General features: G+C 35.0%; 1 protein-coding gene across 1 annotated transcript in view; it reads right to left on the bottom strand.

The window, feature by feature from the left end:
• Window positions 1-17250, bottom strand: part of NELL1 (neural EGFL like 1) — an 870390-nt gene that overhangs the window by 433629 nt on the left and 419511 nt on the right. Inside the window, exon 13 of the mRNA XM_051966758.1 lies at window positions 2976-3101. Within this exon, the coding sequence (XP_051822718.1) occupies window positions 2976-3101 (126 nt within the window). The remainder of the gene's footprint in view (window positions 1-2975; window positions 3102-17250) is intronic.

The raw sequence follows: 17250 nt of genomic DNA, 5'->3' as shown, positions 1-17250 counted from the left end.
CCAAAATAAATCTGTGAAACCATGATACAAAGACTTTCTCACCCAAAATGGAACAAAGAGAAGATTTATCATTGAAACATTTGGATAGAAGTCCTCTGGGTAATGGCAGCAGCCACTAAATCATTGATTTTGTTTCTTGTCTACAGAAATCTTTGAGCTCAAGAAGTGTAGAATGTCAATGGTGAAATACTGAATATAAGGACATACAAAAAAATTTAGGAGCTGTCCCAAGAGGGATTTTCACATCATACACAGGATAACTTGATGTCTGATGGTTTGTAGAAATAAGCATTAGGATAAAAATATGATCCAGGTAAAAGAGATGCTATGGGAGTCTCAATAGCATTCAATTCAAATTCAAGCCAAAGCCAATATTCTCAAATGTTACATGTCCAGAGGGCCAACAGCTCAATTTCAGGTCATTCTACTCGGGAGCAAACTCAACTCAAACTGCTCAGGGTCTGTTTCGTAGCATCTTGTCTCACATGGACTCCAGTATAGAGAAATGAGGATGGGGCAGGGAAAGTATTAGTTGAAGCTACTCAAAATCCACTATCATTCTGGCCAATGAAAAAGTCAGAAAAAATATATCACATAGTCTACTAAAATCTCTCAAACTCTTCTGAAGAAACATGTGATCTAAAAAGTTACCTTATTCTTTTAGACATCTATTACAAAACAGGCCATAGTGAATCCAGTAGAAACTTAGATGAATATTACTTTAGGACAACATTGGGAAGGGAGCCCTTTTTGCAAAGATGAATCCCATGGAAAACAATAGATTTATAGTCAAAAGACTCAGCTTCAAATTTTTCCCCTGATATCTACTACTTATGTAACCTTAGAGAAATCATTTCATCTGTTTGGGCCACAGAATTCTTACCTCTAAAAAGAAAATTTGGACTAGAAGGGCTCTACTGACTAAATCTATAACTCTACCCTAATCATCAGTCTGGAAGCAGCTAGATGGTACAGTGGATAGAGTACTGGGCTTGGAATCAGGAAGACATCAGCCCCAGACACTAGCTTTGTAAAACAAGTCATTTAACCCTATCTGCCTCGGTTTCTCATCTGTAAAATAGATGAAGGAAAAAAAAAATCTTTGTTGCAAAGATAGGTTCACAATGATTCACCTCCAAAATCTCCATAAAACCAGAGACATTCCAAACTGTAAGTAGTAGAGTTTTTCTTCAAATCTTAGAGATCTTTTGGATTTGCTAAATCAATTCTAGATTTATTCCCTAATTTAGCTGACTTCTTGATAACAGAGAGAATCATTAGATATTCTAGTTTCAATTTGATCTGAAACAGAGAGTCAAGCTTCATATTATATAGAAATTTTATGGTATTAATTCAACCTTTATAGGTTAGAACAAGACCAATTTCTCCTATGTAGTCAGCTCTTGTTTGGATTGTATTTATCTAAAGGATTTATGAGAACCAAAAAATATTGCCACTCCCAAATGCCAAAGTCCTGGAGATTGCTACATTTATTTATATAAATTCTATATCCTACTTCCCAGTCATATTAATTATAAAGTGGGGAATATAGGAAGAAATCATAATACATATTCATTTATTATGACCTTCAGAAACCTTGATTAATTATAGGAATTCATAATCATTCCTCCACACTACCACCATTTATTTACTAAAGAACAGTGAATAAATCCAATTACATGACAATCAGTGGCAAAGTCACAATGCATTTCTCTTTCCTAATAAAAGGAAATTCTTTCAGAAAGTTCATGTATTCTTTAAATTATTATTCATAATTTAAAAACTTTACTATAAGAATTTCAACAGAAAATTCTTATTAAATATGCTGTTGTAGTTATGCCAATATTTTTATTTTAATGAAAGATACATGGACTCAGGAAATGAGTGAAAAGTGATTAAAAGTTTGATTCTGTTTTGCTTTCAAGTTTCAATCAGCCTATCAATAAGCAGCTGTGAAGTAGGACCCACATTCTAATCACTGTGCCAAGTGTAACGAATAAAATGAATGAAAAATAAAGTTTGACATTTGTAAATTGAGATTAGCACACTACTAGAATGTAAAAGGCATTTAATAAAAGCTCGTTAAGTTGACTTGCACTTCTCTGGTCTATGGAAAAGACACCACTTCTGTTACCCAGACTCTCTGATTTTGGCTTTCCTCATAGTGTCAATTAATTGTATCCTACACTTTGTGACCCCATTTGGGATTTTCTTGATAGAGACACTGGAGTGATTTGTCATTTTCTTCTCCAACTAATTTTACAGATGAAGAAATTGAGACAAACAGGTGTTCAATGACTTGTCCAACTAGTATTTGAAGCCCGATTTGAATTCAGGAAATGAGTCTTTCTGACTTCAAGTCCAGTGTTCTATCCACTGCACCATTTAGCTGCCTTGAAAACAAATAGTAGCTTCAAATAAGAGGCACCAAACAGCCACAATTGACTACTTGTAGCGGCAACAACAGATCACTACACTCCAAAGCCAACACCGGCAGCTTCAAGGAGAAAAGAGGGAGATGGAAAAGAAAGAAAAGTCAAGAAATAATGGCTTATGCTTAGTAATCCTTTCATTAACCCCTTTGTTGTTCTCCATCTTCCTTAATAACTAAGTTCGTTTCTTATTTCATATTTTTTTGAATTGTTATAAAAGGAAACTAAAATTTAATCTATCTTTGACAACAAAATAAACCAATATCTTAAAGCTTAAATCTGCAGACAGCTATGGTTATCATTGCAAAAAAGACAGAATAAAGAAGCAAACATTGGTTTACTTTGCATGTAAACTGCAAAGACAAGGAAGAAATTCAAGAAGCATTCATGTAAATATAGAAATTTGTGTACCAGGAGAGTTTGAGAGAATGAATCAAGTAGAAGATAATATAGTGGGGATTTGGTGATAAGTACAGATATAAAATTGACTAGACACAATAACAGCACCACCATAATATTATTCTTTTAATGCTTAATCCTCACCTGTACATGAAAAGTCATCCACACGGATATATCCTGGGACACAGTCACAACGATACAATCCAGGCAGGTTAACACACACTGTGTTAGCATGGCAATAGTGCATCTTAGCAGCACATTCATCAATATCTGAAGGAAAAAAAGAACCAGAAAGAGATCAGTGAAGCATCCAATGCTTAGTCAAGAGCATGACAATTTTGGAATGAAACACAAGACAAGGACCTTTAGAACAATCAAAATTGGTTTGACATATTAAGAGCAAAAGCTGAAGTAGAAAACTCAGCATATGCATGGGACTGATTCTCAAATAAACAAACGAATAAATATGTATATATGTACATATGTATATATATACATACATATATATATATATATACACACACACACATATTTAAGTATAGATAAAAAATAATTACTATCACTGCAGGAAACAGGGAGGCAGAGTTTTGCTTCTACCTTTTCCCTCTTAAAACAGAAGCTCTTTAAAAACCCAAAGCCAAGGAGAGTTGTGTCCATGGCTTTAAGAAGTGGAAATTAATATTTATCACATGTCCACCATACATAGCATAGTTTTGCTTAGAAAGATCAAGGGAATAGGTACAACAGTACTTGTCTTTCTTACTAAGACATGTTTTACTCTATATGCTGCAAAATGCTGTCACAGAGGGGCTCATTTTGCCCACACCAGTCTGCTGACATAGCAGCTGTAGCAAGCATGCCCAAAGACATGATGCAAATTACCGTACAGTTATTCAGTAATCCTATGACACATCCTGTGGGATATTATAATGGGATGTTCCAAAACAATTCACTATATTTAATGGGGGAGGGGAGGACCATTTATGTTCTCTTCTCTAGCCTTCATGATGAGAACTGAATTAATCAGCAACTGGAAGCCAGTTGAATTACATTCTGGTTGTAGTCATGTAAGCAATACACTGTTGAAAAATTAGATTACATCTACATTACTAGTAGGACAGCTAAGTGATACAGTGAATAAAGTGCCAGCTCTGAGTCAAGAAGAGCTGAGTTTAAATCTGGCCGCAGATACATACTAGCTGTGTGACCCTGGGCAAGTCACTTAACCTAATTTGTCTCTGTTTTCTCATTTATAAAATGAGATGGAGAAGGAAATGACAAATCATTCTATTATTTTTGACAAGAAAATTCCAAATGGGGTCAAGTCAGAAATGACTGAAATGATTGAAAAACAATAACAGTAATTCTAGTAATCACTTTGAAAAACCTATACTTTGCAAAGAAGGTATAGAATAAATTGATGGGTTGATTATATACCTCCAAAGACCATCACTGTGACATCCCCTAAAATTATTAGACTGTTGCTGAACATTAAAATAGAATACATAAGTAACTCATTCCTTTCTGTCTCTAAAAGGAAGTCTCTCTTTTTTTTTCACAATTAAAAAAAATCATAGAGGAGGAAAACAGAAAGGGTAAAGGAAAATAAAGAAACAAATAAAAGAAAGAACAAGAAGATGAAGACATATAGGAGTTATTAAAAAAAAAAAAAAGCAATTACACCAGTTTCCTTCCAATAAGGTCTTCAGAAAGCCTCACATAGATAGCTAACTTAACAGAGACTTGATTTTATTTACATAACATCCAAACCATGGAAGAAAAGAAAAAAGAAAGCATAATAATTATAGTATACTTTAAGATCTTTTCTTACAACAGACCTATGAAGAAAAGTTTTATAGGTATCAATAATTCAGTCAAAATATATAAAATTCTTACATGTTCCAGGCATTGTACTAAACATTTGGGACAAAAGAAACATGGAAACATGGGTCTTTCTGTCCAGGAGACAACATTAAAATGGGAGGGAGGAAAAGAGGGAGGAGAGGAGGCGGGGGGAGGAGAGAGAGACACAGACACAGAGAGAAAAGAGATAGAGACGCAGAGACAGAGAAACAAAGAGAGAGACAGAAAAAGAGAGGGGGAGATAGACAGAGACACAGAGAGAGAGACAGAGAAACAAAGAGAAAGATTCAGAAAAACAGAGATAGAACATGGAAAAATTGTTCAAACAAGATACACACGCACCCAATCTGCAAATACATAAGAATCAGCTGAAGAGTTTCAATCATTGTAATAATTAAATGATCCAGAAAGGATTCTAGTTCAAGTCCATCATGGTCACTCATAATATTTCCATGTTATTATTATATTTGCCTCAACCAAATCATCTCTAATGTGACCATCAAAGGCTTGAATGGCAGCATGGTACAGTGGATTGAATGCCAGACTTGAATCATGAGGACCCAGACTTTGGATGCATGTTTGACTGTGCTGACATAATCTAGCGAAAGTCTGGGAACCTCATAATCCATAAATGCTCATAAGCATTTACAAACCTCCTACTATGGACCAGGTACTGTGCTAAGCACTGGGTATAAAACAAAGGGCAAAAAACAATGACCCTTGATCTCCCTGAGTTCACAGTCTAATTGGGACAACAACATGCAAACCACTGTACAAGTTATGTAAAATTCACAATAAAATTATTTTAAACAAGTTTCTCTGGTGCATTTAATAAAAAAATTTGAATTCAATTCAAAAATTTATTGCCACCTTACTGAAATGCAGTTATTCCTCAATAATAGAATGCCTGCATTTTTCCTCTTAATCAGTAGCCTGCAACTGAAGGGCATTTCTGTTGTGTGAAACTTTAGGACCACAAGATAGAAAAAAACTTGATGATCATCTGAATTATTGAATTTGAGAATATAGAGGGACAGCAGTAGGCATTTACCCTTTGACCTATCCCTGAAAGAAATGCCTTCATTAACAAATTCAAAGAGTAGTCAACCAGTGGATCAATCCACACTCCGCTCAGAAATAGCCCATTCCATTTTCTAATTATTAAGAAAATTTCCCAGACACTAAGCACTAATTTCTATCTTAGCTACTTTCACTCACTAGTTCTGATTCTGCCCTATAGAACAAAATAGGACACATCTAATTTATTTCCTACATAAAAGCACTTCACAGACTTGAAGAAAGCGAGCATATTCTAATCTCATGTCTTTTGTACAGTCTAAATATCACCAGCCCCCATAAGATATGGGCTTACACCTTTCACTATTTTCATTGTCCTTTTCTGTATAGTCTCCAGCTTATCAATGTCCTCCCTACATTGTGGCAGACAGAACTAAAAATAATACATCACGTGTGTTCTGACCAAGACAGAGTATTGAGCTACTAATACCTTCTCATTCCTGGAAACTCTCTATTAATGTAGTCCAAAATCCCATTAGCTATTTTGTCTTCCATAATAAACTATTGTTTGATTTTGAACTTGTGTTCTATTAACACTTCCAGTTTTGGGTTTTTTTTTTCTTTTTCTTTCCTCTTAACCAACCCCCTACCTCAATACAAATTTCTGCTTAATCATGGCTTTTCTATCTTGCATTTGCACAGAGCAGAATTTTCTACCAAAAATGCAAAACTTGATATCTCAGGTCTGTCAAAATATTTTTGGGTCCTAATTCTGTTAAGCCTCCTTAATTTATTTGTTTGTTTTTTAAAGCCTCCTTTATAACTATAAAAACTAATGTCCCATGGGTAACATCTTGTCCAAGTTCATAAATAAGTACTAAGTAAAAGAGCTGAGATTTCACTCCCATGTTTTCTGACTACAAAATTGATTCTATTTAGACTACCTTATTCTGTCATAATCTTACATTATAGATACTATCATTTTTAAGGGGAGAAGAGCCTAGAGGCAAAGACCAGAAACTTCGGGCATAATGGCCCACTCAATTTGTTAAATGAAACAATACCAACTTCACAGGAGTGTAGGTATTTTTAATATCTCTTATATCATAGGACTTCATTCTCATTCCTGAAGTTTGTTGTCATTCATTTACTTTGATGTCACCTACAGTTTATTAAGGAAAATAAGAGCTAGAGCTAATAAGCCTGACTTAGGGGATCCAGGAAAGGAGTGAAATATCTGAATGTCCCCAAATTCTGAATTCTGTCAATTCCACTCTGAAATAATTGTAGAGGTCTTCCCTTTATTGAGTCTCTACCCAAACCTTATTTAAAGGTCTTTCCAATAGTTCATAGGCTATGCTTGGCCAAAATGTTATCTAGTGTTCTTGGTTAATGGCTTCATATTTACAAATCTTGTGCCTCCATTCTGCTACTGACAACAAATTTCTACCCTTTCAATCCAAACACATTAAAAAATTCTATCCCTATCAATAGCTCCTATGTGTTAGATACATTCAGATAAAGGTGTATAGGATAGAATGTGGAATCAAGTTTGCAGACTATAATTTAAAGAGAATTTCAAAGCTAAATACAAAATGATTTCCATTTAATAGGGGCAGAGAATCCTCATAAACCTATAGGAAGGAAAGCACTGTATAACTTTATATAGGGAATAGGAGGTGTGCCAGGTTTCTTGCAGTACATTCATTGCTGTGCCCCTTCACACAGGGCAAGAGAATAAAATTGAATTTTATTGATAAAGTTGTATAGCCATGACACAAATTCTCACATTTCCCTGGATGTTAGACAATGGCTTCTAAATCCAGTGCTAATTGATTTCCATCTCTTTCCACAAAGGATATATGGAAAGATTTCAAGATGTCTATGAAGTTAGTGAAAATAAAGATGTAATTCTTTCTTATCTAACTTCTAAGTGAATAGTGTTTCCTTCAATATCTTTCTGAGCAAGGGTTCAGACAACACCAGATGTCAAATAGGGTCTTGACATAATAAAAGATTTTTTAAAATCTCTTCTCTAGAGCAAGATTTCTAAAACTTTTTCCAATCATGACTCCTTTTTACCCGAGAAATGTTTACATTACTCCAGCAATATAGTTATATAAAACAGCAATACAAACCAAACATTTATTGATAATAAATCACAAAGATATGTATTTTAGAACAATTCTTTGGTAAACAAATAATTTTAACATTTATTAAAAATGAAAGCAAATTTTCATACTAATGAGATGTGTTTATTTATTTTTACAAAAAGAATTAAATATTATTGAAATATTTGATATCTTTCACTGCTCCCAAATCTTTTATAATCCTCACATTCGGCTATGTTAACCACATGGGGACACAACCAAAAGTTTAAGCTGCTTTGCTCTAGATCACTCTGTAATACACTGAACTGCAGAGAGATGATTTGGGTTCAAATTGCTTTGTTATTTGTGTGACAACAGTCAAGTCAATCTTTTTGCACCTCAGTTTCTTCATCTATAACACGAGGGTGATAAAATAAATGATTTTGAAAGTTCTTTTTGACTTGAAATCTATATTCCTTTGACTTGTTTAAAAATGAAGAAGCCATTCAGGCTTGCCTCAGAGAAGGTTTAATCTTTAGCCAGTTGGCAGCAGCTGCCAGCAAGGTTATCAACATGGATGGCCACTTCTGGACTGCACACACTTGACAACTCATAACCAGCCAGAATCCATAGGCTCATTTCCCTCAGGCCACCAGACAGCTGTTCAAAGGCCTTGGCCCAGCCAGATTTGAAGGAGTGACTCATCTGTAACAAGCTTATTTGATTCTGAAACACGTAAGCCATTTCCTTGTTATGGGGGATTTTGACGCCCTTAGATAAAATATATATATTTCCCAAAAGCCGATGTGGGAAAGGACTAGAAACTCTAGGGAGAATTTGTTTACCCAATCAATGCTCCTCTAAGTCATCTGGGAGCTCATGGAGGCACGTCAATGCTGCACTGCTGACTGCCCCTTTTTAATAGGTTTTCCAGTTGGTGACTTTAGCAATTCTGTTTCTTGCATAACTAACAATTTACTGGCATAGATTCAGGCAGAAGAATGTCTCCAAATAAAACATATATGTTGACTAATGTGTCAGAAAATTAACCTGACACAATCATCTTTGTACCCTTTCATCAATTTCATCAAAGAGAAATAATCAATGCATGATGGACAACTGGAAGGAAATAGGGGCAAAGTTGGCAAATGGGGGACCTTGGGATAACTAGGAAGAAGAAAGCGAGCAACTAGAAATACATCCAACTTATGGGAATGTCATTAATGGGGCAGTTGCTAAAAATTAATATAAATTATCCCAAAAGTCCTTGGGTGAAAGTTTCTGTCCTGTATTCAACAAAATTTTAAGAAAGCTTCAGAAATATATTGGATTATATTAAGAATCACAATAGAATTAATAGCTTATAAAATATTTTTTGACAAAATAATCTTGAGAACAACTTTGAACAACTAAGATATTAAAAAAAAAACCAACTACTGTGACACAAATAATAGGGTATCAATCTATAAATGAGAAAATTAAGGCTTGAAGTGAAAAAGTGAGTTGATAAGATTTAAAAAAAGAAAACACAGTGGTAATGTGGGATTCTTCAATAATGATACCATTATTTTTCTGAACATTGGGACTTTCTCAAATGGTTGTTTTTCTTTCCTAAAATTATTGCACAAATTTAAGATAATTATTCAAGATATATCGAGAAAAAATACTGAGTTTTAACTTTAATTTACTCAGCAGGGCACACAGATCAAACTACCCTCTAAGGTTCCAGTGAAGGCTCAAAATTTTTCTTTCATTCATTCTTGTCTTTTAGGTCATCACCCCACACTCAAGAGGTATTAATTCCCTCAAGATTCTTAGATTCATATCCCAGGAAATATTTCATCCAAAATTTAGAAAGGATGGCCTATTCCTCAACAAAAGATTATTTCTCCTTGTATTTCCAAGAGATACCCAGTGATTTTACTTATAAAGAGAACTCCAAGACAAGGGTTAAAAAACTCTCTTACAATGCAGGTTGGCACATTTTCTGTAGCTAAGAGTTTTAAAGAGTTGTCCAGACCAGAGCACTGAGGTTAAGTCACTTGTCTAGTGTAATAGAGTCAAAATTGGAAGAATTTGAAGCAGGAATTGAACTTAGGTGAGTCGTTCCCCCCCTTCCCAGATTTGAGACTAGTCTCCTATCTATCATGCCATAATACATCTGAAAGAACACATCTCTCACATATGAAAAAGGAAGATATTTGCCATAAAGTAATTTTCAGCATCATGTAGGAGTTGTTTCTACAGAATTCTTGACAGAACTCTAACAGCTATTAGGCAGCATGACCCTGGACAAGTTATTTAAGATGTCTAAATCTAGAGGAAAAATAGTCCTTTGAGATTTAATAGAAGAGGGGAAGGAGGGAGACCAGAATGATTCCTACTGATGATGTCCAACTTAACAATTCCACAAACATTGCAGGCATGTTACATAGCTGTGAACCTTGGGGAAATGCAATCTTTGAAGAATTCGAATTTTAAAAGATTCTGATGTCTAGGAGTATTAACTAGTACAAGAGTGATAACTACTATGAGAAATATGTTATAAAAGACCACATCATTTGTCATAAACAAATAAATGGTCATGAAAAAATTGAAGAATAAAAGACATCGTTTGTCATAAACAAATGGTCATTTAAAAACGGGGGCGGGGGGGAAGGAGGGAAAAAATCAGATACACAATGTTTTGCAAGGGTGAATGTTGACAATTATCCACACATACATTTTGAAAATAAAAAGCTTTAATAAAAAAAATGTTAAAAATAAATTGAGAAAGAAAAAAGAAAAAGAAAAAAAACAAAGACAGTTCAATTTGTTGCAGTAGTATCCAGAATAAAATAAAAAACAAAGAAATCAAGATAATAGAGATTGTAATCCATGTTCTCTAGGGGATTTATTCAAGAACATGGATAACTTATACAGAATGGGGATGTATTTCCTTGTGATCCATACCACTACAAAGAGTACTTATATCATACTCATCAATGAAATCAGTAAGCTACTGAAATAACCCAAATATTCTTAGCTTTTTGCCCCCAGATATTATAATGCCAATTGTCTTATGATCTTGGGTCTAGCAATAGTCCCATTTTACAGATAAGGTTTATGGAGTTTAGTGAAGTCACGTGACTTTGCCCAAAGTAATAGAATTTCAAAATTAGAAGGGAATTCAACAGCAAAGTATTTTAATGCATATTTCAATATAACACCTATTAAAACATGCCAGATATATATAGAATTGAGCCCTGGCCTGAAGACTTTTTATAAAGGGGAACTCATTATTTCTCAAAACAGTCCATGGTATCTTGGAAAGCTATAATTATTAGGAAGTTTTGTGGTTCTCTTCTCCCTGAAATCAAACTTAAATATGCTTCTTTCTTTCCAACCCATTGTTCTTCATCCTAATTTCTTTTTTCATAATAGCCTTCCACTTTCAAAATACATGCAAAGATAGTCTTCAACATTCACCCCTGCAAAAACCCATGTTCCACATTCTTCTCCTTCCCTCCCCACCTTCCCTCTTCCCTAGACAGCAAGCAATCCAATTTGATAGGTTAAACTCCATTTTAATTTTTTAGGCAAAACAAATTTAATCCATTTTCCACATGACAGTCTTCAAACACTTATCTTTCAAATCCCCCTGAGTCTTCTTTTCTCTAACTTCATCAATTGATTGCTTTATGACTTTGATTCAGGGCTATTCACCATATTGACTATCTTTCTTTGTAATACACTATCCAGCTTATCTCACATAGGCAGAAATAGAATTTGAACTCAGGTCCCTGGAGTCCCAATCTAGCATTCTTCTCACTACACCACACTGTCTCCCAGTATACTAATTCATTTGTCACTTTTGTAGGGAAATTCCAGATATCTGCCCTAGCTGAGCCATGTAATAATCTTGAATCCAGAGTTCCCTCCAATAGGTGTCTCTATCGTATTTCTATCAAAGAAAGCCATAAGCTTAGAGATAGTACTTTTAAAAAGTCAGCCCAATTCCCAGGTATTATAATGAAGCTAAAGGAGCAACATTCTGAGGATTACAAGTACATGTGGACCACATTACTGAAATGGCAGCAGTAATGAGGAAACTTATTGAAATTGATGAGCAGCAGGATTGCGAGAAGCATGAACAAATTTTTCAACTTGAACAAGAAAACAAAGGCTTGAGAGAAATCCTTCAAATAACTCAAGATTCGTTCCTGAGTTTCAAGAAAGACAATGCTCCAGAGAATATATCTTTGTCAGCACTGGTAACCAGCAATGATTTGAATCTGAGGAAAAAACTAAAGAATCAGAAAAATCACTGAGTTTCTATCTATTGCACAGCTCCTAATAATAAACGAGGTTTACTTTAAAATCTGTTAATGAAATGAGCATCAGAAAACTCACAATCTTAAATCAACCCTTCATTTGATTTTTTATATTATATATAGTATACTGGAAAATGACATTTAAAAAAGATATTAGAATGATCAGTATTTGGTTGTTGTTGATGTTATTCCTCTAAAAATTTTTAATTGGAAAGTAAACAAATACAAGTTCTCATCTATAAAAACAACTGATTGTCCCAGGCCTCTGCCGTGCTGTTATTTTTCTTAACCTTTTTTTTTTTTATCCCAACCCTAAATTTCCATTAAAAAGCTCTACATAAAAAGTCAGTCCAATATATTCAATGGGTCTCAATATGCATTTTCAGACAAATATTATCATGAAGACATAGGTAGAATGTGAGCTGGGGCCAGTGCCTGGAACATAGTGACTTTCCTGACTGTATCTGATTTTTCCATGCTAGCTGTCTCATTTTTCCTGTCTCACACTCATTTTCATCCATGGCATTTTTCTCCCACATGGCCTCCTCCTATATATGCTCTATATTGCTTCTCTGACCTTTACAAATCAAATTCTCACATTTGGTCATTTCAGAACCCAACTGCCCCCTGGAAACAAATTGGGCCAAGGTATCCATTGTTGGCAGGAATCCAAAATCACAGAAGGAGTCTGACTCAATCCACTTAGTACTTGAGAAAGCCTCATTTATGATTAGGCCCCTGATGAGAATTAAAAAAAAAAAAAAAAGCTTTTTTTTTTTTTAATGTATTTAATGTTGCTAGAGATCCAACTGTAAAGCAAAAAATGTTATTTATCAGCTCAGGTACAAGAGAACTCAAATGGTGATTCATTCATAGAGACTTTTTGTCATGTATGAAATATTCAAGCTCATCTTCTAGTGATTTTTGGAGATGGTAAAAATATATGATTTATATTTCTCTCCTGGTAGTTGAAATAGTTTGTTTTTCTTTTTAAATAGCATACTTATGAGTTTTCAAATAAAACCTGACATGGTATAATAAGATTTCACATATAACCAAGCAATGTGGATAATCTGCTTCATAGCCCCAAAGGAGACATATGTCGGGAGGGAGAAAAACTTGGAAATCAGCATCATTCAGTAGACAATAGGACATGGAAGGGTTATAAGTCAGAAGAACTCCCTTTAGAGATACTTAATGAGCTGGCTAGACATGGCAGACCATGGTGAATAGAGGACCTGTTTGGGAATTTAAAAGACCTGGTTTCAAACCCTGCCTCTAACACATCCTGGCAGTAGAATACTGGACAAGTCATTTAATATCTCAGTGCCCCAGATAACTGTTTAAGATTATAAGTAACTGGAAAGTTGCTTGTCTGCATTAGTAGATGGGTTTTCCATAGTAAGGATTTCTTACATTGATAAAATCTCAGGTCTACAGAATAGGAGAAGGAGAAGAAAGAAGAGGAACAGGAGCAAGAAGGAGGCTAAATTTTTACTATAAAATTTCAAAATCTTAGGATTAGAGATTTCAAATGATCTAGTCCCATCTCTGTACATTTGAGATAGTCAGAACACTATACAAAAGTGAGACAAACTGAACCCAGTTTATGATAATATGATTATATATTTAGAGCTAAAAAAGACTTCAGAGGTAATTAAGTTCAACATCCCCTCATTTAAGAGATGGAAAAACAGATCCAGGAAGGCTGTGACTTGCTCAAGGTCACACAGATCATGTAGAAGGTGGAAGGCAGTGATACGGTCCAACAAGTCGTGATGAGTTCCAACAAGTCACAAAGGTGGGATGTTGTCCAGAATCAATTCATAGACTCAAACCATCTCCAAATCTAAGGGAAAAACTTTATTATCACTCCATAAAAGTTCCTAAGGGACTTGCAATTCACAAGGGGAAAGATGAGAGCTTTTATAGGAAAGGACCCAGAGCAAGAGATACTAACTATGCTAATTGTGTGCATTAGTAAATGAACTGGGGTCCTGATCATCCTGTTCATACAAGATTGCTTCAGGAATTCACATCTGTAGTTGAACTACAGATTTTATAAGGTACATATGGGCATCAGTACAAGATAGCTCTGTTTGTACAAGATAATCCCATAGGTTCAGCATTGGGGCCCACTCAGATACTGGGTGACCACCAGGGATAGGTTTTTAGTAGAGTCCATTCACCCCATTAATAGGTCTTAAATTAAGGGCCTCCAGTTCCAGGGCCGGCACTCTTTCTACTATCCCACATTGCCATCCCTATGAGAAGAAGAAATGGTATACAGAAGCAAAATAATTTCAGAAGAAGAAGCAGGGAGAAGGGAGAGAAAGAAGGGGAAAAAGAAGGAGAAGGGGAAGCGGAAGGAGAGGAGAAAGAGGAAGAGGAGGAAGAAGTAGAAGAGAAAGAAGAAAAAGAAGAAGAAAAGGAGGAGGAGAAAGAGGAAGAAAGAAGCAGCAGTAGCAGCTTGTGAAAAGAAACAAGGCAATTTTTACAAAACAAGCATTCCTTTTATTCCCATATAACTACTGCCTATGGAGGCTAATGGGACTTGTCTGCTCATAATGAAAGTAGACTGTGTTCTTCAAGCTCTAAATTGGCTCCTGTTGTGTTGACTTTCATCACCCTAATCTGAGCTTTCTGCAGATTTTTTTTCTATCAGTTCATTACCACAGTTCCCAGCAAATATTTATGAAAATTGACCAATGTTTTTGTACTGTCCCTTGACACCTGTGTCAAAAAGACGTAACATTCTAACTTGACAGAATCTGGAGTCTAGAAGAAACAGGTTCTTTATTCAGATGACAAAGCAGTCTTCAGCAAGTCCTTAATGAAATAAGGAGAGGAAAACTCTGCCCTCCCCCCAAAAAAAACACCCCAAAATAAAAACGCAGCTACTTAGAAACTGGAAAATGAGAAAGCATTTGATCAATGTAATAAATCCTTGGTATGAAAAACCCATCCAACAATGCAGAGATGCAACTTTCCAGTCACTTAGAGTCTTGAAAAGTTGTCTGGGGCACTGAGAGATTAAGTGATTTGTCCAGTATTCTCCTGTCAGGATGTATATGCAATTCCTTGCCCATCTATCCATTTATCTCTTTCCTATTGCAAATTTTTTTCATTAAGATTTTTTTTTAATAAATTTTTTTATTTAATAATTACATTATATTTACACTCATTTCTGTTCCGATTTTTTTTCCCCTCCCTCCCTCCACCCCCTCCCCTAGATGGCAAGCAGTCCTTTATATGTTGGATATGTTGCAGTATATCCTAGATACAATATATGTTTGCAGAACCGAACAGTTCTCTTGTTGCATAGGGAGAATTGGATTCAGAAGGTATAAATAACCCGGGAAGAAAAACTAAAATGCCGATAGTTCACATTCGTTTCCCAGTGTTCGTTCTTTGGGTGTAGCTGCTTATGTCCATCATTTATCAATTGAAACTTAGTTAGGTCTCTTTGTCAAAGAAATCCACTTCCATCAAAATATGTCCTCATACAATATCGTTGTTGAAGTGTATAATGATCGCCTGGTTCTGCTCATTTCACTTAGCATCAGTTCATGTAGGTCTCTCCAAGCCTCTCTGTATTCATCCTGCTGGTCATTTCTTACAGAACAATAATATTCCATAACATTCATATACCACAATTTACCCAGCCATTCTCCAATTGATGGGCATCCATTCATTTTCCAGTTTCTAGCCACTACAAACAGGGCTGCTACAAACATTTTGGCACATACAGGTCCCTTTCCCTTCTTTAGTATTTCTTTGGGATATAAGCCCAATAGAAACACTGCTGGATCAAAGGATATGCACATTTTGATAATTTTTTGGGCATAATTCCAGATTGCTCTCCAGAATGGTTGGATTCGTTCACAACTCCACCAACAATGCATTAGTGTCCCAGTTTTCCCGCATTCCCTCCAACATTCATCATTATTTTTTCCTGTCATCTTAGCCAATCTGACAGGTGTGTAGTGGTATCTCAGAGTTGTCTTAATTTGCATTTCTCTGATCAATAATGATTTGGAACACTCTTTCATATGAGTGGTAATAGTTTCAATCTCATCCTCTGAAAATTGTTCATATCCTTTGACCATTTATCAATTGGAGAATGGCTTGATTTCTTATAAATTTGAGTCAGTTCTCTATATATTTTGGAAATGAGGCCTTTATCAGAACCTTTAACTGTGAAAATGTTTTCCCAGTTTGTTGCTTCCCTTCTAATCTTGTTTGCATTAGTTTTATTTGTACAAAGGCTTTTTAATTTGATGTAATCGAAATTTTCTATTCTGTGATCAGTAATGGTCTCTAGTTCATCTTTGGTCACAAATTTCTTTCTCCTCCACAAGTCTGAGAGATAAACTATTCTATGTTCCTCTAATTTATTTATAATCTCGTTCTTTATGCCTAGGTCATAGACCCATTTTGATCTTATCTTGGTATATGGTGTTAAGTGTGGGTCCATGCCTAATTTCTGCCATACTAATTTCCAATTATCCCAGCAGTTTTTATCAAATAATGAATTCTTTTCCCAGAAGTTAGGGGCTTTGGGTTTGTCAAACACTAGATTGCTATAGTTGACTATTCTGTCTTGTGAGCCTAGCCTTTTCCACTGATCCACTAATCTATTTCTTAGCCAATACCAAATGGTTTTGGTGACTGCTGCTTTATAATATAATTTTAGATCAGGTACAGCTAGGCCACCTTCATTTGATTTTTTTTTTCATTAATTCCCTTGAGATTCTCGACTTTTTATTGTTCCATATGAATTTTGTTGTTATTTTTTCTAGATCAATAAAATATTTTCTTGGAAGTCTGATTGGTATAGCACTAAATAAATAGATTAGTTTAGGGAGTATTGTCATCTTTATTATGTTCGCTCGGCCGATCCAAGAGCACTTAATATTTTTCCAATTATTTAAGTCTGACTTTATTTGTGTGGAGACTTTTTTATAATTTTGCTCATATAATTCCTGACTTTCCTTTGGTAGATAGATTCCCAAATATTTTATGGTATCAACAGTTATTCTGAATGGAATTTCTCTTTGTATCTCTTGCTGTTGGGTTTTGTTGGTGATGTATAAAAATGCTGAGGATTTATGGGGATTTATTTTGTAGCCAGCT

The sequence above is a fragment of the Antechinus flavipes genome, chromosome 6, assembly GCF_016432865.1.
Source record: "Antechinus flavipes isolate AdamAnt ecotype Samford, QLD, Australia chromosome 6, AdamAnt_v2, whole genome shotgun sequence".
Lineage (NCBI taxonomy): Eukaryota > Metazoa > Chordata > Mammalia > Dasyuromorphia > Dasyuridae > Antechinus > Antechinus flavipes.
Note: the sequence above shows the minus strand (reverse complement) of the source record. Positions and strands in the feature narration are given on the sequence as shown.